General features: G+C 45.9%; 1 protein-coding gene across 1 annotated transcript in view; it reads left to right on the top strand.

Annotated features, from left to right (window-relative positions):
• SPOCK1 (SPARC (osteonectin), cwcv and kazal like domains proteoglycan 1) overlaps positions 1-25,584 on the top strand; it is a 478,475-nt gene that overhangs the window by 374,548 nt on the left and 78,343 nt on the right. The window contains exon 5 of the mRNA XM_058540847.1: positions 17,208-17,322. Within this exon, the coding sequence (XP_058396830.1) occupies positions 17,208-17,322 (115 nt within the window). The remainder of the gene's footprint in view (positions 1-17,207; positions 17,323-25,584) is intronic.

The raw sequence follows: 25,584 nt of genomic DNA, 5'->3' as shown, positions 1-25,584 counted from the left end.
TCATTTGCCTTAAATAGAACAGCCTTTGGAGTAGGTATTATTATACCTCCAGTCTACAGATGGGAGAACCAGACTCAACTAGTATGTGACAGAACTGGGGTCAAGCTGAGGTCTATCTGACTGAAGCCCATGCTCCTAGCCATGAATGGCACTCCCTTGGGGGAGCAGGAAGGGAGAGGGTTTTGCGTTGAGTAAAACAATGGTGAGATGCAATTTTCCGCCCATCTGGTTGGCAAATAATTTGAGAACCAGGCGTGCTTGCCTTGGAGGTTTATTGTTAGGATCAAATGAGCTAACGGATGCAAAACTCTACTGTTAGCAGTTACTGTCCTCACGTTTCTGTCATTGTCATCATCTTTGGGCATTCTCTTTAGTCATGGTTGAGTGGGAGTAGAGTTGGCCACTTTCTTTTGTATGGATGTGCACCTGGCTTTATCTTTCTTCGTTCCCTTGTGAATGGTAAGGTTCTTCCGCCCCAGTGTAGAGAGAAAACTGTTCTTAGTGTTCACCAGGGCTCTGATCTCTTTCTCTAAAGCCATCTCCTCCCAGCCCTCTCTGGTGGTAGCCTCCTACAGGGAGGGAAAGCCAGGAGGGGAGGGCCCGCCGGCATCTTTACACACATTACAGATGGTGAGTGGGATTCTTTCACTGGAGCTGGGCTTCTGCTTGAGGAAATGTCACTTTTCTGCTCTTGCCTCTCAAATACCTCAGAGCTGTGGTTTGTCATGGCCCTAAATTTAAATCTTGGTTTGTTCCTTTCTAGTAATTTATGGGTCTTTCTGACAGCTACCATTAGGTCCACTTCACACGTTGCTATCCTTGGTTGCCTGCTCTGTGTGGGGGGTGGGCATGGTCAGGTGGGGGCAGTTGGTCTCAGGGGTGCTACTTAGAGACCCCTCAGGTTAGAGTCACGTATTTGATTGTCTTCTAGATATAGGAAATTTTATTATTTTTTAGTAAGTTTTATTGCTTTGTTCTGATTATTATTGTAATAAATGCAGAATATGTGTGTGATTGTGGAAAATTATGTGCTTTGTATAAATCCCTTGCCTTCTGCAGATGGTGGATCCCTAAAAGGGCCTTTTGCTTCCTTAGAGGGATATGAATGTGAGGATCCAGAGGAGAAGAATCTGGAGCCAGTGAAGTGGGGGTTGGCCTGGAGAGTTGAAGGAGGGACCGGGTCAGTGGGCAGCTGAAGAGGAACTTCTGGAGGACAACGAAGAATCTAATACAGATTTTCTGTTTTTTTAGGTTTAGTAGTGGCCTATGATATAACCTTCTTCTCTGGGGCCCTACAAAATCTTTAGCAGAACATTTATTTTTCACTAATGCTTCTTTTAGAGGACATTTCTGTGGGGGAATTAAAGTGACAAGTCCCTCTCTAATAGTGGCCTCTCATTGTCCCCCTGGACTGATCCTGCTTCAACTCGTTTTCGTCCCTTAGGTATATTCTGTGCCCCAGCAATAGCCCGGTGCTGAGAGGTTTACTCAGGCTGAGACAGTGAGCTTCTGCCCTGAGGGACTTGGTCTGGCAGGGAGAAGAGCAGTCACCCACGCTGTGGCTCCAGGTTGAATGGGCAGTGTGCTGCCCCAGCCTCACAGTTCCCGGTCCACTCTGCAGCTTGCCCTGACTGCGCGGCGCTATATCGCTATCAAGTAGGAGGGGGCAAAGTCACCTTGTGGGGATGGAATTTACGGCATTTTCATGGCTGACAAGTGAAATGATTCAGGCAGCGTGGGCACAGTCTCAGAAGTGGAATGGAGCCCGAGTCTGCAGGGGTGAGGGTGGGGTTGGCAGAGGGGAATGAGCACTTCCCCTGTACCGGGCACTCCTCTGAGCCCTCACCACAATCCTGGCTAATCCTCACAACTCGAGGAGGCAGGTGCCGTTATCATCCCAACTTTACGGATGCAGAAACTGAGCCTCAGAGGGTGAAGTGACGTGCTCAAGGTCATAGAGTAAGTAAGCAAGAGTTGGGATTTGAGTCCAGGTTTGTCCAAGTCTTCCCTCTCCCTGACATTGCCTCACTCCTGACCCCAGTAGCATTATTCCTGTATCATCATTTACTCCTGTCACACTGGAGGGACAGAAGCCTGGCAAGCTTCCCCAAGGTGAGGCTGAAAGGATGCCCATCCCCTCCGTGGGCAGGCATGTGGAGGAGATGTGTACTCTGGTGTATCCTGTGTTTCCAGGCTCTCTCAGAGCACGGGCTCTGTGTCTAGCATTGTGCCGAGTGCTCTCTACACATGATTTCATTTAATACTGATTTTTTCTAGTATCTGGCTTCCTTCTCTAGAATGTAAGCTCAAGAGGGTAGCAGAGGTGCCTGTTTGGTTCACCGCTGTATCCCCGGCAACTAGAACACTGCGTGGACTAGTGGGTGCTCAACAAATATTACCTTAATAAATGGAGTACAGCAGCCCATTGAGGCAGGAATGATCATTTCCCCCATTTTATAGATTAGGAAACCAAGACACAGGGGGGCTTATTAATTTTCCGATAGCCAGGAAGTCCAGAGCCAAGGAGGATTTGAACCCAGGGCAGTTCATTCTAGAGCTTCTGTTTTAACCCCTCTGTTCTCCTGGGAAGTCAGCAGTATGGTTCTGGAGGATTTGAGTGGCTGATATATTGGCTTCCCTGTGAGCCTCACAAGTGGCATCCTCCTAAGGCAGCAAAGGGAAAAGGTAATTGATGAGCTTAATTATCTGTGCAGTGACATGATGAGGGGTGCCACCACGTGAGTGCTCGTTATTACTTTGCAGGTGCAGAATTCCCTGAAATGGGAGGGAGCTCACATGTTGCCACAGGAGCTGTTGCATTTCATTCATGGCAGTCCCCCCCAGAGCTTGGTGTTAGAGTGTTTGAAAAATCACTTGGCTATATGAACACAAATTATGTTAGATGGAGAGCAGCTAGCTTCCTGGAGATCACAGTTGGCCTTCGTTGATGAATTTTGGCCTGATTAACACACGTTCTAGATTGACATCAAAGTATGTAAGTAGAAGCTTGATAGAGGTGGGAGGAGACTAGTTTGAACTTTCTAACTTTGAGATCAGGGGAAGGAAAGGCTGGGTGAAGCTTGGAGCTGAGGACTGAATGTGTAATGAGCTCCTGGATCTTTGAAGCTGCCCTGCTTTGCTCAGACCTCTGTAGACTGAGGCCCAGCCCAGACTCTGGGGCCTTCCTGGCCCCATTCCATGCCCAAGGACACACAGCCAGGGTGGAAATCTAAGGCTAAGTGACTTTCAAAATTGCACCAACTGCTTCTCTTGTGTCCCATTTCCTCAGCACCTGGATAACTGTTACGCATCCCCGTCTAAACGCACCATCCCCTGCAGTCTTCATAAAGACTTCCAGTGGCTTCTTGTCCCCGAATGCCTGCCTCCCTTGTAGCTGGGTCCCTATTCCTGCCCCTCTTGTCTGGACCCATGCCATTTGCTTACCCCTTAGATCTATCTACATAACCATCCTCATCCACCATCTCATCACGTGACTGAGCTTTTGGCGAGTGCTGGGCATGTCTCTGCTCCCTTTGTCTCCACAGGGCTGACATGGCTAAAAAGTTAGCCAGGTACCTACATTCCACTATCAGATACCTGCACCTCACCCAGCCTTGTAAGTTTGCCTGTGTCAAGTCATGGTTATCTCAGGGTCACTGGGGCTATAGTTTTGGCCTCAAGAGAAAGTACAAAAGAAGGAGGGTCCCAACGAATGATGGGACTTGGACATTTCTGACCCTGGACGAGCAGTGGGAACATCAGCTCACACTTGTCCCAGGGGGCAGCATGGTCCGCCTCACGCGGCACCTGGTCTAGCTGGCTCACCTTTCATCAGGTTCCAGGAGAAATGATGAGATTTCTCTGGGGGAAAACTATGTAATCAAAAGGGAGGAAAAATGACAGGCTTTGTCCAGCCCTCACTAGTTTCACAACTCAGCTCCATCAGAGAATGAACTCTTGCAAGGGTGCTTTATTACTTAAATGTCTTTTTCACAGAGGTGATGCCAAGCAAAGAAAATCCTTTTAGAGTTATATGGCTTTTTCGTTCAGCACTACAGGGTCTTTCATCTCTAAGCAGTAAAATCAGGCAGTAATTCAAAGTTTAGGTTGCTGTTTCATTTTAAAAATATCACCTTAATCTTGTTGCATTTGGTCAAAAGTCTGTTCTGGCATTTTTGGTCACCTTTATCTATGGCTTCATTTTTGTTGGCTCTTATGAACATATGCAGGCTTTATTCAGAAAGGCATTTGGGGTTTATTTTCTAGAGCAAGTATAGGGGGAGAGAGGAAGAAATGGGGCTGAAGAGCAGACGTAAACTGAGGCTGGTGATGGTTATCTTATGTCAGGCCATGGTGAGAGGTTAACGGCTGCTTTTGGCCTTGGGAAGTGTTGGCTTTGGAAAAGAGTTGGTGAAGAGGCTTAGCTGGTGTGTGTTTTCTCATTCTTCAGAATGTCAGGGGCTGCTGGAGATGCAACATGGGCTCTTTCTCACCCTAGAAATCTGCTACCATTCTTCCTCCGTCTGCATTTCTTCTCCCAATCTGTGGAGTCTCTGTATTTAAGGGAAGAGAGGGGTTTTTATGCAGAGGCTCTAAGAGGTCACCGTTTCAGAAACCAAGAATCAGGAGCCTGTCTCTACAGGGTGTTAGTGATGACAAAGAAATGCAGAAGACACAAGGAAGTTGTCTCAGGAGTGCCGCTCAGAGATGCTCTGGGACAGGAGGTGGCAAGCCCTCCTGCTGAGAGGGTCAGAATGGAGAGGTGTCTTCACCGTTGTCTGAGGCCAAATGATTAATTACGTAGGAAGCCTGCATTCTTAGGAGTTCAGAACCAGGAGAAAACTAGTTTGAAGCCACAGAAGAGGCCTGTGTGGGCTGCTTTGTAGAGGTTATGGATCTGATACAGACTTCTGCTCACTCCGATCTTCCTCTTCATTAGTGACATGGTCATCCCACCCCTCACCTTTTGGTGTCTGTGAACTGCCCTTTCTGCTGTAGCCACTTAGAAGGTCTGTGGTTTTCTTCCCTTGATTCTCCAAGAAACTCATTCATTCTTTGGTGATAGGTCTGGCAGCGTGTTAGGGGTCTTATTTTCTATCTCATTCATTTATTCTTCCATTGAACAAATAAGGGAACCTACTATGTGCTGAGCATTGTTCTAGGTGCTTGAGACTCATCAGTGAATGAAAAGACCAGGATCCCCGCTCTCATGGAGGCCACGTTCCAGTGGGATCATGACAGGGGCCCTACTGGGCACCTGGGAGGGACCCCACCTCTCTGCTGTTCCAGAACAATGTAACCCTAAGGGCATGCTACCTTGGTCCGATTCACAGAGAATTCCCCACAGTTTGTGTGACTTGGCTTTCTTTGTAAGAGAGTAGTTCCTGCAGGCACCGTGGGCTGACTGGGAGGATCATTGTCAGCACAGCTCTGAACTTGGTAAACATCTTGACAGAGACATATAATTACCCTCTTAAGAACGCAGGCTTTAGAGTCAGATAACCTGGGTTTGAATTCTGGCTCTGCAACTTAGAGCTGGATTTCACTGGGCAAACAACGTTTCTGAGCCTCAGGTTCTTCATATGTAAGATGGCTGTTATAATAGTTCTTATCGTGTAGAGGATGGGGTGAAATTAAAGGAGAAAGTGTAGGTAAAGCTTTTAACACACTGCCTGGATCCATGACTAATTAGTGAACATGATATATATTGTTAAGACTTTATAAGTCATTTCTACCAGCACCTTGGACAATACAAATATACTGTGTCCATAGCTTTACTCTGAAGGATATGCACATGTGTTCCACAAAAGCCCTGAGTCCTGCAGCTCAGTTGTAATCAGGAAGAAGATATTCGGGAGACAAGAGGAAAGAAGAGGAGCAGGCACGGAACTGTGGAGGTTGAGTGGTGTAGGTTGGAAATGTGCCTGGAGCCAGGGGTTTGCGGGAGCCCGAGTGGTCAGGGAGTGTCCCAGAGGAGCATCGGCCCGAGTGGGGAGGCTCGGGATAGGAGAAGAGAAAGGCTTTCAGGTGAGAGGAACATCGTGGTGAAGCAAGGCCTGGGGAGAAGGGCGGAGAACAGCTGTGGAAGGACTGGGGCAATGTAGTTGGAGAAGCAAAATCAGGATCAGAGGTGACGGGCCTCAGAAACGAGGACTTGAGTTTAATCCCGGCATGTGAGGAAAGTGTCAGCATTCGGGGATCTCTGGTCTGACTTTCCACTAAGCAGGGAGAATCAGATTGGGGAGGAGGACAGCCCAAGCTTTGCCTCTGGTGGACTGTGAGAACTCAGATGCCATTCACAGGCCAAGGAATATCAAAGCCTGGAGTTGTGTGGTGAGAGACAACTTCACTTGGGCAGCTTGACTGGAGATGACAACCCCAGAACCGTGTGGAGTTGCTTGGCAGGCAGTGAGATAGGTGGGACTGCTGTCCATCCATTCATCTGCCCAAGTATCCATTTTGTCCATCCATGTTTAGTTAGTGCCTGCTCTTTTTTAGATGCTTTGTTAGGTGTTGAGGCTAAACAAGTGAATTAAAACTCCCAGATTGTGGAGCTCTTAAGAGAGACAGGCAAGAAAGCAGTCATTGCAGTACAGGGCAAGCGCCGGGGCTGAGGTGGGCACAGGGGCTGGGAGCCCTCAGAGACACCACTACAGACTCCATGGGGGCTGCAGACAAAGCCACGTGTGGAGGAGGGGGCCAAGGTGGGACATGTGTCATCCACATGGTGGGTCTGTTTTCTGGAGCAGAGAGCACATGTGTTTGGGCTCAAAGCAAAGGAAGGAGTGGAGAGGGATGTGTGGGTGGTAGATCACAGGGGCCTTTTCTGGCTGGGCTCAAATCTTTTTTTTTGGTAAGGAAGACTGGCCGTGAGCTAACATCTGTTGCCAATCTTCCTCTTTTTGCTGAGGAAGATTGGCCCTGAGCTAATATCTGTGCCCATCTTCCTCCATTTTGTATGTGGGACACCACCACAGCATGGTGAGTGATGCATTGGTCCATGCCCAGGATTCGAACCCGCGAACACTGGGCCACTGAAGTGGAGCCTGTGAACTCAACCACTATGCCACTGAGCCGGCCCCTCAAATCTTTATTCTTATCTAAGGATGACAGGGAACAAGGAATGGGTGTAAGCTGGGGTGAAGTATCACAAACAAATTTGCATTGTACAGAGATCACTAGGTGTGGAGAAGCTCTTGGAGGAGGGGAAGGATGAAGGCAGGGTTGGCAGGCCTGGAGGAAGGCTCTAAGATTTACTGTCTGCCATGTGCCAGGAATGCTGGGATCCCTTAGTTATCCACTCTATTCCCCTGACAGCTGCAGGGACGGATTATCTCGGTTTAGTGATAAGGAAAGAGAAACTTGGACAGGTTATGCAAATTGCTCAGAGTCTCACCTCCAGCAAGCAGTGGAGCCCATGTGTCAGATTCCCTTCTAGCTTGGCAGGGAGAGAAGCAGACAGAGCCTGGGTGGAAAGCCTCTCCCCGTCCATCATCACAGCTGGAGAGTGAGCATCATGATAGAAATTAGGTGCCACCTCCACTTGCCTGCCACCTCCTGTGAATCCTGTCTGTGAGGGAAACCGCCCCAGAGGTGTGGGGGACGGGTGGCTGGAAGAGGTGTCTTAGCGTGGGCCGGGGCCTCTAAGGAAGCCAGGACAGCCAGAGAGACAGGCAGCCCAAGGGCATTTATAGCAGCCAAGACGTTTTTATTTTAAGCAGGTGCCGGCACCTCAGAACATCCTCTTCCTTTCTCCTAGAGCTTCCTGAGCCCACACACCCAGGCTGGGCGAGAGACACCTGTGAACGAGGCCCCTGCTCCCACCCCGCCTCTCGCACTTCTGGAGTGTTTCTGCTTTTCCCTACACTTGCAGCATCCCCATTCTCTTCCTTGCATTTCTTCTCACTTTTCTTCCCGCCTCTCCTTCTGCCATGCCTCCTCACTGCTTCCTTCTTCCTCTCTCCTCCTTCTATTCTTATTTGTGTTCCTTCATTCCTTACCTTTTTTTCTCCTCATCTGTAAAATGGGAATGGAAGTCCCCAACCTCCTAGAGTTGCTGGGAAGATGATTAATTAATTAATTTCAGCAAGCCCTTTCTACCCACTTTCGAGGTGCGGGGCTTAAGTCTGGCCCGGGGGAATGTGAGCACAAACAGTGTCCAGCTTTTACTCTCGAGATGCTTACCATCAGGTGGGAGTCAAATTCAGAGGCCTGATGCTCTTTTCAGACACCCTGGCTGGGCCAGTCTGGACTGCCAGCTCCTGACAATGCTTTGCTCAGGAGAGCCCCATTATAATGCTTGACAGGTAATCTGTTAGTCTGGAATAGCTGCAGGCCCTCACTCCTCCAGGGAAGGTGAGCCTGGGTGCCACCACTTTCCGGAACACAAAGGGAAGGTGCCCACATCATCTTATCCAGGTCTGTTGGCTAATCACTTGACTTCTGTAAGTTATTTAGGCTAATTGCAACAAATTAAAGTGACTTTGAACACCACCACTATCACTAGTGCCATTGACAAGCAAAGGTTTCATTTGGCCTAATTTAGGGAGAAGGGGCCAGCAGGCTGCATTTCCCTGCTATAGCTCAGCATCGAGGCCGCCTCCAGCAGGGGCCTCCCCTCCTCTCTCCATTTCCCCAGCTCTGAAGTTATTCCTCCTCCTCAATATCCTTTGCCTCTTCATTCAGCCATCCTGGGATGCCTGGAAAGGCTTTGCAGAGCCCTCACTGTTGAGTAGTCTATGCATCACCACACACAGCAGTGGACTAGCAAGATGTTGAATGATCTGCATTCGAAATGAAATCTGCTGGTCACTGGCCTTGTGTCTGTGAGGCAGTCATTTGCTTTCTCAAGGTTTCAGTTTGTTAATCTGCAAAATACACTTCCCAACATCAGTTCTCACGTAGTGTTATGTAAGGTATATCCCATAAATAAGCAAACGTATTAAGTACTTGCTGGCTGCCAGGGTCTAGACAAAGATGCACATTTCCTCCAGGAGGCAGCTCTGTAAACAAGTAAGGACGTGCAGTGCGAGAGAATGGCCCTGTGGCACAGAGATGGAGCCCAGGGAGGCCTGCCTGGAGGCGAACCCAGCCAGGCAAGCAGGAGGGAAGCTGGAACCTCTGTTCTCACTCGAAGGTGTGACGTGGCCTGCCTCTTCATTTTTATGTAAATCAGTTTCATTTCTCTTTGGAGCCCTTCTGCTACAGGGCTGGGGGGAAACTTGACCTCGGTCATTTTTGACCCCCTCCTTCCTGGGGTCCTGCCAAAAGTCTGAGCTCGTATACATAGTCAAACACTGGGGTTGAGGTGGAGGGGCTGGTCTGCCAGGCACCTCGCACACAGGCCATTGCTGTGTTAGCTCATCCCTTTACTCACCCTGTTGTTACTGAGCACCTGCCGTGGGCAGGTACTGCTCTAGGCACTTAGGATACAGCAGTGAGCAAAACTAAGGTCCCTGTCCTCATGGAACTCATGTTCCAGCAAGGAAGACAGACGGAAAACAACAAATAAAATGAAATATATACAGTATATTAGAAGATGAGAGGTTTTACATATAAAAAAGAGAAGTAAAACAGTGTTAAGTGGATCAGGAATGCCTGTTGTGATTTTAAAAGGGTGCTAAGAGAAGGCTTCAGTGAGAAGGTGACATTTGAGCAAAGGCCAGAGGAAAATGGGGGAGTGCAGGGAGGGACACACCTGTCCCTGTCTCCAGGGCCCCTTTGGGTCTGGGACTCTCTGCTGCTTCCAGGCCATGCTTGGTGAGGCCGTTCGTGGTCCTACCTCTCCTGATGCATACCTAGCAACCCGTCCTCCATGGGCTCTGCTGCCTCTCTGAGAGGCTGACAGGAAGCAGGGCCTGGGAATTCCAAGTCCTTCCCGATCTGCACTGTTCCCCCTAAATCCCAGATCGAGGAAACCTCCCACAGAAATTTGAAATTTCAAAAGATTACCCAGCCTTAAGAGGATCCCAGGCAGAGCAGACAGCAGGGCAAAGTCCCAAAAGTGAGAAGCAGCGGAGGTGAGGCAAGGAAGACCCTGGTGTGTGATGTTGGGGAGCATGAAGCATGGACCTCCCAGGACCGGGGACAGTGGAGATGAGCCTGGAGGGTGTGTGGGGCAGGACAGATATCCTGCGGGAAGGATCTCTTCACTGGGGTCCGGTCACTGTTGGGTGTATTGCATGGGGGGGCTCCACAAGTCAAAGGCTGTGGAAGTGGGCTCAGAGTTGTGACTTGCCCAATGAACTCCTGCCTTTGGGGAGATGGCGTCTTTTTCTTAGGCTCCCTCACCTGGAGTCTCGCCCCTTTCCTTTGGTATTTCATGTGCAGGACTTTCCACTGCTGTTGTTACACAAGACAGAGAAAGTTTATTCATCTTCACCTTTAAAAGCAAACCTGGGGGCCGGCCCTGTGGCTTAGCGGTTAAGTGCGCGCGTTCCACTGCTGGTGGCCTGGGTTCGGATCCCGGGCGTCCACCGATGCACCACTTGTCTGGCCATGCTGGGGCCGCGTCCCACATACAGCAACTAGAAAGATGTGCAGCTATGACATACAACTACCTACTGGAGCTTTGGGGGAAAAATAAATAAATAAAATTATAAAAAGAAAATAGCAAACCTGGGACCATTTGTACATAAACTGGACTGAAACTTGCCTCCTCATTCGCTGAAAAAGGTTTTGCTAAATGTTGACAAGATAAACAAGGTTAGGAGAAGGTGAGGCAGTTACTTAAGACAATGACCTCAGCCAAGAGGCCTGTCTTCCTCCAGCCTCAGTTCCCCCATATGCGCATGAAAGAGTGTCTTTGCGAGACCTAAAATGCTGCAGTTCAGTGCGCCTGTGCCTGGCCTTTGCGTTGCTGTATGCTTACGTCAATTACGAGAATTTGTGCTTCAGGAAAACCTCAATCATTTGTCTAACAAATCCCTCTTGAAGGCCTGCTGTTTACAGTTCTAGGCGAGGTCCCACAGACAGTGGTGAACAGCATCCTCACTGCCCCCAAGGAGCTCACCCTGTAGCGGGGAAGCACAGGAGAAAAGTCATTGCAGTGGATAGATGGCAGGCACATCATAGAGGGAGCAATTCCAGGGAGCAAATAGGAGTGGTTTCTGGGAAGAATTTTCCTAGCACCACCAGGCAAAGCAAGTTACATTTATTTTTCCCTAGCTATTGGTTTAATGATCATTAAACATACGGAACAGTTTAATGTGATAAATACTTGTATACCCAGCACCAAGTTTTGGCAGTTGTTAACATTTTGCAACATTTGCGCTCTTTTTGCATCCACATACACGCTTTTTCCCCTGAACTATTTGGATATAATCTGCAGACATTGTGACACCTCACCCTAAAGAAAGAAAACAGCCATTCTCCTGTACGACCCCCTTAGTAGGTATTGTTGTACCTATGAGAACAACAATTCAGTAATGTCACCTAATATACAATCCACGTTAAAATCACAATTTTTCCCCAGAATGTCTTTTATTGCTTTGTGTAATTATTTCTCAAGATCTAGTCAAGTCTTACGCATTGCATTTGTTTCATCTATTTAATTTCTTCTAATCTAGAATAATGCCCCACTGCCCCTGGGGGGGTTTGTTTATTTTTGGAGAGTTCGGGCAGTTATCTTATAAAAAGTCCTCAATTTGGGATATGTTTCCTAAAGAATAGATTCAGGGTAAGCCTTTTTGGCACGGATACCTCATAGGCACTATTGTGTACTTCCTTTTGCGGCACAGCTGGAGGTGCGTGCCAGGTGGTCCCGCTACTGGTGGTACTAAATTGGCCCCTTGGTCCCTTTATTAAGGGGTGACTGCCATATATTTTTAATGAAAATGTATGTTTTCCTCTTGTAATAACTAGGTCTTCTGTGGGGTAACACTTTGAGACTGTGTGAATGTCCTGTTCCTCAATAACTTTCACCCAATATTTTTAGTAAACACCAAATGATCCTTTCCTCACTCAATTGTTTCACAAGGAGTTGCAAAATGATGACTTTCTAATTCTAGCATTTCTTCTAAATTTAGTAAGCTGGCATTCTTCTGTAAAGAAGAGCTTTTCCTTTTTCACATTATTAGCAACTTAGTTTTAAAGTTTAAGGTTCTGCCTTCTTTGGAATGCAAGTCAGAAAAGTATGTGTGTGAGAGAGAAAGAGAGAGAGAGAGAGAGAATGAATGAGAACTGAAGACTGAGCCCTGAGTCACACACAAGCCTTCTTGAGAAGGCCAACCATCAATTCATTTGAGATAGTCTCTTCCACTCTCTTCCCTGCTCACTCCTCTCCAGCCACACTGACTTCCTTGCTCTCTCTCAAGCACAGTCAGCATCTTCCACCTCAGGGCCTTTGCACTTCCCTTTACCTGGAACCTCCTTTCTCAGATAGCTGCATGACTCACTTTATTCTCTTCTCTGCCCAGATGTCATCTTGGCGGAAGATTTCCTGATCGTTCCACATAATATACCGTCCCCTCCCCATTATTCTTTGTCTCCTACTCTCCTTTGTGTCTCTCCAGCCCTCATCAGCATCTGCCATATAAACTTCATGAGAACAGGGCCTTTGTCCCATTGGTTCAGAGCCTAGAACAGGGCATGGCCCATAGTAGGTGTCCAATAGATAGCTGTTGAATGCAAGTAGGAATACATATATGAATGCATGTTTGATAAAGCTCTGAATGAGACCAAAGATCCTTCCACTGTTTCTCTTCACGGCTGCTTCTAGATGCCCACTGAGACACTCGAACCCTGGGGAGAGCCAGATGCTGTTCCTCTGTCTGCCAGGGATAATATGTGCAGTCAGCAGCCACTCACTTTGTGCCCAATTATTAAAGCCAGCAGAGCCCTGAGATTAGCACCCCCGCTTCTTTGACGTGATTTTGGCGGAAGAAAAACAAATCAGAATTCATCAACTGTGAACAAAATTGTCAACTGTGAACTGTCAACAGTCTGGTTTAAAAATAGATGATAGGTTGATGAAATACAGGGGAGAAAAAGCAATTTAAATAAAATGTTAAAAATAATACCCAAAGCGTGCAAGGCAAAGCGCAGAGTGTGGTGTGGTGGAGAAACGTACTCAGTGGAGACTGTGTGAGCAGTGAACCAGAGAGAGGTTATTAGTTTTTCTTTACAAATCACAGAAGAGAAAGATTTACTGGCCATTTGCAGAAAAACATTCACTCATTCCGACGTGTTGGTGTGTTATGCAAAACGGAAGGAAAGATTGGGTGGGAAATCTGCTAGCACATTTATTTTTAAGTAGGTCAACATTTTTAATATTTCTGCCCATTCATGAAACCTTTGGATCTCTCCATCTCCTCCGTTTCTGTGATGATTGGGGAAGGCATTTCTGTTCCAGCAGGTCAAGAGATCTAGAAGCTTTGGGGGTTTGTATTTATATTTATATTTGTGTTTGTATGAATATGGGTTCCAGTACAATGTTTAAAAGTCCTTAACTAATTTCCCACTTTCTCCACTCTCCTCCTTTAAATAATTATGGTTAATTATTTGTTTAACTGCTTTATCATCAAATCAATATAAAGGCTTGAATTTTTCATATTTCCTCTGTTCTGGGCCTGAGTCACAGCTGATATAATTTGGCTAACTTCTTTATGTCCAACCACCCCATATTCTGAGGCTGCCGTTCCATGTTTTTTTCTTTCTTTCCAGAAGAACTGAACCATCTTGGCACAAAGATCTGTGCTTTATAAACCAAAGACAAGGTGTTTCCATTCCTTAGAGACCATCTTTTTTTTAAAAAAAAAAAATCCAGATGGAAAGCGTATTTGTTGGCTAGGGCTGCTGTAAAAGTACCACAGACTGGGAGACTTAAACAACAGAAATTTGTCGTCTGAGGTAAAAGTCTGAAATCCAGGTGTGAGCAGGGTTGGTTCCTTCTGAGGCTGTGAGGGAGAATCTGTCTCATGCCTCTCTTCCAGCTTCTGGTAGCCTCAGGTGTTCCTTGTAGATGGCCTTCTTCTCCCTGTGTCTCTTCACACCACCATCTTTTACCACGTATATATGTATTTCTAAATAGCATGTTTTGAGCTTTATAAAAAATGGAATTGTAGCCCTTTGAGCTTCATTTAAATGCCACATGTTGTCCTGGAAGATAAAAGCAGACCTGTGCCCTTGCGACATATATTTTTGCTGGTGCAGATAAATCTTGTTTTCTCCAGTGGCACATTCCTGGAGTCAGGGAAGAGGCCCGGCTGCCTCCACAGACTGTGACAGCAGCTGTCCAGGAAAGGGGGCTCTGGGGTCAGCTAAGGAAGCCGAGTTCCTGGAATTACAGCCCACAGGGGCTCCTAGACACGGCGAGGCCACCCAGGGAACAGGTGTTCTGGGTGTCTGGGAGGCAGATGGACAAGACTGACTCCAGTGATAGACGGGGTGAGCAGGGAGACTGAAAGGCAGAGTGCTGAATGTGGGGCTCTAAGAGAGGGCAGGGGAGTGGATGTAGGTCAAGGCTGGTTCACCATCAACATCCCAAATACTGAGTTCCAGCACCTGCATTCCTTGTGCAGGCAGAGTGGTAGCTCCTGGTGGCCAGAACAGAGGCCTACTATGTGCCAGGGGCATATGCGTGTCGTATCATGCCAGGGAAAAGACAGTGACTAAGACCTTTGCTGGTTGTGAAGTACTTTCTGGTCTAGTAGGAATTCAGTTGTTCTGTTAGTCGGCTTTTGCTGAATTATACTGTGGTAACAAATAATCCCCAAACAGCAGTGGCTCACGACAGCAAACGTCAATTCCTTGTTCATGTTGCATGTTAACTTTGGGTTAGCTTCAGCTGTGTTCCATGTCCTCTGCCTTCTGGGTCCTAGGCAGAAGGAGCAGCCCTTATCTGGCACATGTCATTTTCATGGTCGAGGGAAAACAGCAAGAGATGAAACCGAGCAGTGGTTCTTAAAATGTCCGCTCAAACCTGACTTGCATCACTCCTGCTCCCAGTCCACTGGCCAGAGCAAGTTACATGGCCAGCATGGACGCCACCAGGGAGGGGAAGTCAACTTTCCCATGGGGCGATGAGCGAAGTGTAGGTTCCTCTTTAAAGGCCACAGAATGTTTGGGAAGAGTATTACAATCTAATACAGGTATGGACAGGCAATCACAGGAACGGTATGATAAGGCTTTATAGTAAGTAAACATAATAAGTTTTAACTTTATAACGTAAATTTTCATATAAAATGTATATTTCCCCCTAAATTAGCTTTAGGGATTCTGTTAAGAAAATAGTTTGAGAAGCACTAGTCTGAAACTGAGGATTGTTGCAGATAGCTAGCCCAGGGGAGAAGGAGGCGATAGGGCGGGCCACGGTGGTCTTCACTCTAGCCGTGTGCACGTGCTCATATGCTGTGCTATTTGAAAAGAAGCTTCTTATACTAGGGACCCACCTGCCACCATCCAGCCTTCTCTTGGCTCACCCTCCGTCCCTTTGGACTGTCTGTAGGCACACGCCACACCTGCAGGTGTCTTGGGTGCTGCATCCCTACATGCACGTATATCCCGCCTCCCTCATGGTCACGTCCAGGTGGCTTTAGAAGGACACGTTCTTTTTTGCTTCTTCATGAAGTCAGTTGAGGTTTGTGGCCTGGGCCATGGCCTCCTGTCATGTAGCCCCCACAACTCCACCACCACACCGGGCACAATCTAGACACCTGACAAATTTGTACAAAAGGGAATTTTTCATCAAGAGGAAGCCAGCACTCTATAGGCGTGTCTCTTGCTCTCTCTCTGCAAGGGTGGCCAGCGACTGTGTGGGTGACAGTTGGAGTTACACAAGAGTGACTCCGGTACATTTAGAACCAGGTTGAAAGCACTCTTTCCCTCGGTTTGTAATTGGTATGGGGACTGAATAGCTCGTCCTCTCACAATGAGCCAGTATTCATCTGCACTCATGTGTTGCTTTGCAAATGCTAGGGGCCTTTTTCAAAGGTACTCATTTGTGTTTTCCAAGGGCAGGGACTGTATCTCTTCCTTTCTTTCTTCTAAAAGATCCCCCACGGCTCCTGATAAGAACTGCACGCACAGTGGGTGCTCAGCAAATTTTGCTATCTCCTCTTCCTTTGAACCTCCGCCAGATACAAACAGGGTCCTGGGCCCGTGGGCCTTTGCAGAGGACTGATTACACACAGACCTTGATCTTGAGAATCTTACAGGTAAGAAGGGAGGGAACTTGCAGACAACTCAGACCCAGACCAACAGCAAAGCTGCATAATTAGCCACACACAGAGTACAGTACAGGATGTCTGCTCTCTCAAGCCCATCCATGTGACAGAAACAGTGATGAGTGACCTTAGGTCCACCTGTATAAGCATCATGATCTTTGCAAGTTATTTAACCTCTCTGAGTCTCAGTTTCTTATTCTATAACATAGGAATAATAAAAATTCTGTCAATTGTTGTGGTCTTTCTCACCTGTAAATAACATCCTTTTTTCCTGCTTGTGGTCTGAATCAATTGAGACTTAAGAGTAAAGAGCTGGCAGAAAGTGGCCAAAATACTAGTACTGTTGCCGATGAAGGGTTAACAAAAGGATGTGGCTTTGGGGCTTCTAACACTGAAGCTGAGGATTCTGTGGGTGCTCTCACCCCCTCACAGGCTGGGTAGACAGCCACAGGCATCCTCCGGGGGAAGACTGGATAACACTTAGGTTTTGGACAATTGAAGCAAAAGCATTCATTCCTCACTTGCTACCGGGGGAAGGGGCTGGACCTCACACTTAACTTCCAAACTTACTAGAGAGATTGTTACTCTTCCTCCCCAGGAAGAGCATGTGAGCAGCTGAGAGGGACTAGGAGTGCTGCGTGGGCAGAGCTTCCCCATGTGGGAGGAAGGAAACATGGAAAAGCAGCCTTCTGCTGTGCAGGGGGGGTCTTTGTGGACCCTATGGGACTCCACAGGTGTTTAGTGTCATACTAATACTTTTATTTTATGAATAGTTACAGTTGAGTTTACCATTTATTAAAGTAAGCCTCCTGGTGCTTCTGCACTGTTTTTAGATGTTATCCTGTGGATCTGGAAAAACATAAAAGGCCATTTCTTATTTAGTATTCTGTAATTCTGACCTTTAACTGAGATGGAGCCTCCATTCTCCATCTTTGCTCCCGTGAGCCTAACTCTGGTTAGAGGGGCGCTGGCTGTTTCCTAAGGAAGCCAAGGAGGGCTTTGCTTGGCTGCATTCTCAAGGCCTGTTCTGTCTCTCTTTTGCAGTGCAAGTTGGAGTTCCACGCCTGTTCTACTGGCAAAAGCCTCACCACCCTCTGTGATGGGCCCTGTCCATGCCTCCCAGAGCCCGAACCTCCAAAACACAAGGCAGAGAAGAATGGTGAGTGGGGATTCCTGAAGGAGGGTTGGGAGGTCAGGGAGGGTGGACATGACCAAGCTCTGCCCCAGAGGCCAGGAAGTTGGCATTTAACAGAGCTGTTCTAGCCCAGGTGTGTGGGGGTGGGGGAACTTACTTGGCAAGTATGACACCTTGTTTAGGGACTCTAAACTGAACTACCTTTAGCTACCATTAAAAAGAAAAAGAAGAGCTGAAAGTCTTTGAAAATAATTCTGTTAGACCAAGATATGTACTAGGTTCTTTTAGAGGTCAAATTGGCTATGGTGTAGGAAGGGCAGGTTTTTCAGTATCTAGGACCAGGGCCTGCCCTGGCGTACATCTTGGTCTTCCTTGAACTCTAATCTCCAAATCCTTTGTACTTCTCAAGACCATGTTTCAAAACAGAGACTGCAGAGATGTCACAACAGTGGAGAGTATTCCCCCAAAAAAGTGTTTCTTTATTAATATATTCTGCTTGGAAAGCAGCACAGAGCCAGGAGACAGATGAGAGGAGAATACCTCTCCCGGGGCAGCTGTGTCTCTTCCATGGCTGAGGGGGGCAGGAAAGGTTGGGCTTATTTGGATGTTTTCATGATGGAGAAAGTAACATCGTCCCACTGGTCTCAACCCCTCTTTGAGCCTTCTTTAATGAGACCTGAGATACAAGTTTGCATTTGCCTTCTGTGGAGCTGGGCTTTCTCAGTTGTAGCCAGGTATTCCATGGAAAATGTTGCATGTTTCTGTGTGTGAGTGTGTGTGCGTGTACGCACGTGTCTTCTAAAGCCAGCAGCTATTTGTAATGGAGGATGAATAGGGGGTCAGTGTTTATCCATTTGCCTCTTCACAAGCTGTATTGTCTTTTCCAGGGCACATAGATGAAGAAGTTCAAGTATAAATTTGTTCATGGTGTTGACTATGGGAATATTGTGTTAAAGGGATTTTTGGGAGGTTTAGCCCAGGATGTAGAGGGACATTGTAAACCGTAAAGCCTTGTGGTCACAAATTGTCTCCATAGATTACTCTTGATTCCCAAAAAACTGATCTCATTGCATTTTGGCCTGATTCATTTATATAACTGCAGTAAGAAATGTTGATTAATATACAGAAGCCTCCTTGTAGTATGGTTAGAGAACCTGAAGCCCTGTGTGCTGAGCATCTACAAAGTCCAGAAAATTAATTTCTGTCTGGAGATGTCTTAAGAATCTTCTTAGCAAGTTCCAATAGCCTCTATTATTTCAGTCATATTGTTTATTGCTTTTATTTACTCTTCTATTCTGAGGTGAGGAAACCAAACCAAGAAAATCATCGCCACCATTTTGCCTGTTGTATCTATAAATAGGGTTGAATGCATCTCTCCTGCAAGGCCTCCAAATCTGCTAAGGTTTCCTAATCTGCCATAATAAGGCAACAGACCAGTTTTCTGGGAGGACTTTGTGGTTCTCCAAAGGAAGTACAACCCTTATTTCTTAATGGTGGGCTTGTGATACCTGATTAAATGAGATTCACTCTCAATTATGACACTCCAGGTATGGCCTTGACTACACCATCTATTTGTTCAATTATGTACTGGTAAAAATGAGAACAAATTCTTGTTGAACCTATGCAAGTAACTACATTGCCGTTAAAAGTAAAGAGATTCAGGAAACAGTGTTGTTCCAGAATTCTGAGAGGTCAGTGAGAACAAGATAACCATTTAGAAGTGTTTCATTTCAAAATGTTTGTAAAAGCATGGACTACTAAATTAATGGTAAGAGACAGATCAGAGGAAAGAGAAAGGACTTCTCCATATTCCTATCAGAAATAATAGTAATAAAAGATAATACCAACACTGTTCCAAAACAAATAATCAAAATTATATTTCCTTCATCTGTTCCTTCAGTCCTATATCATTTTTTTTGTTCCACTGGCTCTTGGGTCAACAGTTTGTTTTTATGAAGTCATCTGCCTCTGAACAAAAAACGAGTTGTGGAACTCCACGCTCAGTCTCTAATATCACTTTAGAAGCTCATAACAATGAGTCTGTTACCTGAAGTATCGATCAAACTTGGCACAGCTCTTTACATGAGGCTCTGAGACTTTCCTTCTTGGTTACAGACCCAATTTCTAGGCTGTGACTTACAGCAGAGTTTTTATATAAACATGAGTGGAAGCAGAAACTACTTGTTAATAAGACTGAATGGCTGTACACTCATCCCTCAGTATCCACAGGGGATTGGTCCCAGAACCCCTGTGGATACCAAAATCCAAGGATGCTCAAGTCCTTTATATAAAATGGTGTAGTATTTGCTTATAACCTACACACATCCTCCCATATACTTTAAATCATCCCTAGATTACTTATAATACCTAACACAATGTAAATGCTATGTAAGTAACTGTTTACTGCATTGTTTAGGGAATAATAACAAGAAAAAAAGTCTGTACATGTTCAGTACAGATGCAACCGTTGTAGGCCATTTGATCTGCAGTTGGTTGAATCCACGGATGTGCAACTCACAGGTAGAGAGGGCTGACTGTGGTTAATTTATTACATATCTAGCAATATCCTAATGGAGGAGAGTATAATCCCCTATCAGGGTATAATGCTTGACTATGTAATACAGATTTGGTTGGTGTTTCCCTGGAGGATAAGGACTTATTATGGGCAGTGAGGGCATTGACAAATCCCCAGGGTCATTAAGTGAAATGAAACATTTAAATTAATAACACTTTACCTGGACAAAATCAATCAATGGGAGGCTGACCTTTTCCTTTGATTTGACAGTTCTTTCCATGCAGCTCTCACAATAGTTTGTGATAGGCAATGAGTACTGAACTGAGGTTGTGGCAGTTGGGATGAAGAGGAGGGGATGAGTGCAAGGGAGAGATGGGAGGTGAAATGAAGGGCAGCTCTCTTTTGGCCACTTAGCTGTGGGGGTAGAGGGAGGAGGAGGAGTGACCATGCCTTACCTGTCAGTCGCTCCTTCCAGAAGCTGCAGGCAGTGGGAGTGGTAGTCTCTACCTTCGTGAGACACATCGTGGCTCTGGATTGTGTCAGGAACAGTCTTGCTTCTATGCCTGTTGCAGAAATGACATTTCATAGTCTCACAAATGCAGGTGTGTCAAAAATGTGTCATTGTTATTGTTGTTGATATTTTATTTTCAGTCTTACCTCTATTTTGAACCTTGGTTTCATCTGGTAATAAAAACATTAATGTAGTCACTTCCAGGTAAATTCTGTTAATTCAGGGTTGTATCCAAATTTTAGGAAGTAGGGGTTGGGTGGGGGCTTATGAGCTGCACTGTGGGTGGAAAATGGCTCCTGGGGTTGTCTGTCTTTCTTTGGCAGCCACCTATATGGAGTTCTTGCCATCTTCAGTTGGTTAGGCAGTGATGTTCATCCTCACGGCATCTGACAAGAGATGTTTGAGATCCCATTGGTGACCTCTGCTCACCATGTCCATTAAGGTCATACTGAGTCCTCTTTCTTCTATGTCCTACCCTTCTGGGTTTACTTGTCCTCACACACCCCTCCCTGGCCCCTTCAGGGCCACAGAAAATTTGAGGATGCCCTTTTATTCACCTTGTGGTGTCAAGACAGACTGTAGTGAGGTTGCTATCTCAAGCCCTCTCTCCTTGGATCTACCTGGCAGCCATTTCTGTTCTATGCAGAGGATATTTTTATGAGGCTTGCCTCACAGGGGATTTCACAGTGGTAGCAAAACACAAGTCCTCTTTGCTGCTGGGGCTCTCCACCGGTCTGGGTTTTCACAAGTGCCTCTTCCCTGCCCAGAACCCAGAGTAGGGTTGAAGCCAGGGAGGACTGTGGTGAGCAGAACCTTTCCTAGACACTCACCTGCCTCTACCTGTTCTTCTCCTTCCCAAAATGTTCTAGCATGTTCTTGAAGCCACAACTTTGATCAATACTGGATGTGAGTGTCGAAGGTGTGTGAGCTTAGGGTCTAACTCATTCTCTTTCGAATTTCACAGAGTGCACTATTGCTTCCAGCCTTTGGTCTTTTGAATTATAACATACCCAGCTCTTGCAAACCAGAAGTCGCTTGTTTCAAGAGCATTTTGGGGAAGGCAGAGCCGAGTGGTTGATTTTTTGTTCTCTTTGTTTTTCTGGCATCTCTCCTTTGGTGTGGCCCCTGAAGAGATGGTGGAAAGTGGGATCTTCCTTTAATATCTCTGACTATTTCCTCTCATACCTCTAAATTACCTCATGACCTTGGACAAGATACTTAATTGCTTTATCTCCCTTATCTCTATGATGACAGTCCAGTCTCAAGAGTATAGAAAATAGAGTAATGATCATCCAAAAAAAAATTATTAAAAAGAGGGAGATGAAATTGAAATCTAATGTTAAGCTTGGCTTTCTGTGCTTTTTCTAAGAGTCTTCCAAGGGGGCCAGCCCCATGGCCTACTGGTTAAAGTTCCATGCGCTCTGCTTCGGCAGCCCATGTTCGTGGGTTTGGATCCCGAGTGTGGACCTACACCACTTGTCGGCCATGCTGTGGCCTCAAGCGAAAAAAAAAAAAAAAATCCCAATGGATGTTAGTTCAGGGCGAATCTTCCTCACCAAAAAAAAAAAAAAAAAATGTCTTTCAGGAAAAATCTCTCTCTAATTTCTCTTGGTATTTTCCAGTACCCAACAGCCAGCCCAGTCAGGAAGTCATTTGTTGTATCTAACATTAACTCTTTAGCTCCGGGGTATGGCTGCTGCTTTTTCTTCAGTCTCAGTGAAGAACATGAGGAATGTCTGAGGTACTCACTTCTTGATTTCTTTACAGTGGTTGAAAATCTAAGGGGAAAATAGAGGTCACTTACAATTACAGTCTTTAAGGTATATTTTTAAAATAGCCAACACTTCTCCCCTTCTAAACCTGAGCCTGTCCCACCCTGCCTCCCCTTCCTTTTTTCACAGAGACAAAACATGCCCCCTTGGCCTGGGCTTAAGCCTTTTTCCATCTGGAGGAGGGATTTGGAGCTCCCTCATTGCTGAGGTGAAAATTTTGCAGTTGTAGGATATCAGATCAGGAGAAGATCTCACTTATCATCTTCCATACTATGTTGAGGGGGCCCTTGTGTTCCTCAAAGTTGCCTCAGATTCCCCAATGAGGACCAGGGGCAGGCCAAGTGGGTGGGGCCTCAGACCTCCTGCAGAGTGATTCCATTTTTATGCTTTACCACTTTAGATGGCATCTGTAGGAAAAGAGTTTGACCACCAGTGATCCTTGTTCAGGCCCACTGACCAGAAGAGGAAACTGGAGGCCCACTGAGAGAAAGCATCTTGCCTAAGGTCAGATAGTGGGTTGGGGCAGAACTGGGTTAGAGCCTGGGCCTCTTGACTCCCAGGCTAGTGCTTTTGTACCCACTGTGTATACACCCTTAGGTCACAGTCAGCAGAGCCTTCAGCCTGAAGATGGTAAAGGGGCTGTAGCTGAGTTTGGTGAGAGTTAGATTTAATTTCTCGGGGGTCTGATGTCACCTGCCCGGGTCTTCAAGTATAAGCCATAAGGCAGAGAATGTCATTGTGTTCCCCACACCAGCAATGTTTTGAAGGCATTCTACAGAATCTCTCCCACTCCCCTCCTCCTCTGTCTTTGGAGGAGGAAGTAGAGAGAACAGCTCTATCTCTAAGGACAGCTCCTTCTTTGCTTCCATTGTTACAGATTAGCTTTTAGAGAAGGGTTGTTGGTCCAGCCAATCCACCTCAAATTCTGGAGAAGGCTGTGGAACTGTAACCCTTCACCAGCCTGACATGTGCTGGGAGGTGGGGGCAGCGTGGGGGCATTTGCTTCAGGCGGGGAAGGAAAGAGTGCTGCCAGCTCTTTCCAGCAGGGCGTGCTAAGGAGGAAATAACAAGTTCCCTCCAGCTAAGCTATTTGGAACAGTAGAAAAATAGTCTACAATGATTTTCTTTTCTCAAATGGTGATTTCAACCTGAGGGCTAGATTCTGGGGAAAAAAGTCCGGGGTTGACAGACGGTTGTCTAATTTCATTACTTATCACAAGTAGAGTTGGGGAAATGTGTTTAAACAGGAACAGGAGGTGGTGCCAAAGAGATGGAATAAAGAGCTCTTCCGAGCTGTAATGTCTCAATGGAAAAATCCTAAAAGGATCCTGCTGCAGAGGCTCCCAGCAAAATGGAGATTTATCTTTGCATCCAGGAAAGAACATTTTTCTTTAATGCTGTTGTGTAACAGGGTGAAGGCCTCGGGCCTGCAATTTAAAAGCAGTTTGTATTAACCTTTGCGTACCCATTCAGCTTCATTCACTCGTATTTGGTACTACATTATGGCCAGAAATTAAACATACAAAGGAACGCTTAATTTTTAGGGCCTTGTTATTCTAAATGTCTTGACCTTAAAAAAAAAAAGCTTCAGAATTAAATTGGCCACCACCAAGAAGAAAAACTTACTCGTCAGGACTCTTGAGGTAACTGCTGACTTTGGCTTTGAACTCAGGTTCCTCCTTTTCTGTGAGTTCAGCTCTGTGAAAGTAACCCCAGGTTCTCCTGGTCATTCTGAAGCCTACTTGGTAGCAACTAATTGGGGAAAACTAAAGGTGAAAAGAGATAGAAGGGTAAACTGAGGCAGAGGGTGCCCCACACCCCCAGTCATAACTAGAGTCCAGAGAAGGGGATAGAGGTTTGTGCTAGAAATTAATGGCTTTGACAGTTTGCCCAAACAGTACTCTTCTCCTGCCCTTATTTTTTAATTTATAAATTAATACATATTCTTTAAGATTCAGTGTTATGGCAAAAGTGTCTCATAGTCCTAGTTCTATTAGTTTTTGTTGCATATGCTTCCAGTTTTTTATATATGTATACTAACATACTGCTTAAACTTTGCTTATGTAAAATCAAGATCATATTCTACATAGTGTTTTGTACCCTGCCTCTTAAATATCATAGATATGTTTTCATGTAAGTACACACAGACAGATCTGTCTTTGTGTGTCCGTCTCCCTCCCTCCCTCTCTTCTTCCCTCTAGCTGACCTTCCTGTGCTGCTCCTTTGAACTCCAGACTTAAATAGGTAATGACTACTCAGCATTTCCATTTGGATGCCCGCAGGCATGTCAAACTTAACATGTCCAAGATCAAACTCCTGATCTTCGCCCCAAATCTGCTCCTTCTTCCTGCAGTATTTACCATCTTAATTAATGGCAGTTCCATATTTCAATTTGGTGAAATAAAAAATTTTATTTCTTTCACATGTCATATATAATCATGTGGACTCTCCTTTCAAATAGATTTTTAAATATATCCACTTCTTACCACCTCCCCTGTTACCACTTCATGGTCCAAGACATCCTCATCTTTCATTTTAATAGCTTCCTAATTGATCTCCGAGTTCCTATGTTCTCTTTTGAACGCTGTGGATAAACTAATTCTGTAAAATGTAAGTCAGGTTGGGTAATCCTCTGCTCAAGACACTCCAATGACTTCCCAGTTTGTTAAGAGAAAAAGCTAAAATCCTTTCAGTGACCTGCAAGGCCCAACGTGATCGGGCCCTGATATGTCTCTGTCCCCATCTTCTGCTGCTATACCCTTTGCTTACTCAGCTCCAGGCACACAGGCCACTGTGGGGTCCCTCAAAGGTGCCCATCACACTCCTGCCTCAGTGCTTTGTCCTGACGGTCCTCTCAGCCTGGACCGTCTTCCCAGACATCCTCACCGCCGGCTCCATCAGCCACCTCTTGAAATCTCTCCACAAACGTGACCTCAGGACTCCTCCTCGGCACTTCTCAACCCCCTCCCTCCTTTATTTTCCTCTGTACCATTTATCACCTTCTAATATATTAGATAATCCATTTACCTATTTTGTTTATTGTCTGTCTTGCCCAACTGGAATGGAAGTTACATGAAGGCCTTTTGTTTGGATTCTCAATAATTATTTGTCAAATGTTGAATAAATCTACCTCATTCTTTTAAAAGGGTTGTCCATTATATAAAGGTACCATAGTTTATAATGTTTAAAATGGCAAAAAAAAGATTTATTGTGATAAGATAATCTGTATAAGGTACTTTGTTTGTGTACCATGCTAAGCACTTGATATGTGCTTTTAATTCTTGTAACAACCAAATAATATCACCTCTATTGCTGGCGAGAAAATGTGCGATTTGGAGCATTTCAGTACCTTGCCTAAGGCCACACAGCTAAAAAATGACAGAGCAGGGCTTTGAAATCTTTCCTAGAACATGTGCTCTTGCACTCACATTAAACTGTGTTCTTAACCTAAATTGAATGTCCATTGAAAGGCCAACTTCCTTTGGAAA

Source organism: Diceros bicornis, chromosome 1 (genome assembly GCF_020826845.1).
Source record: "Diceros bicornis minor isolate mBicDic1 chromosome 1, mDicBic1.mat.cur, whole genome shotgun sequence".
Lineage (NCBI taxonomy): Eukaryota > Metazoa > Chordata > Mammalia > Perissodactyla > Rhinocerotidae > Diceros > Diceros bicornis.
Note: the sequence above shows the minus strand (reverse complement) of the source record. Positions and strands in the feature narration are given on the sequence as shown.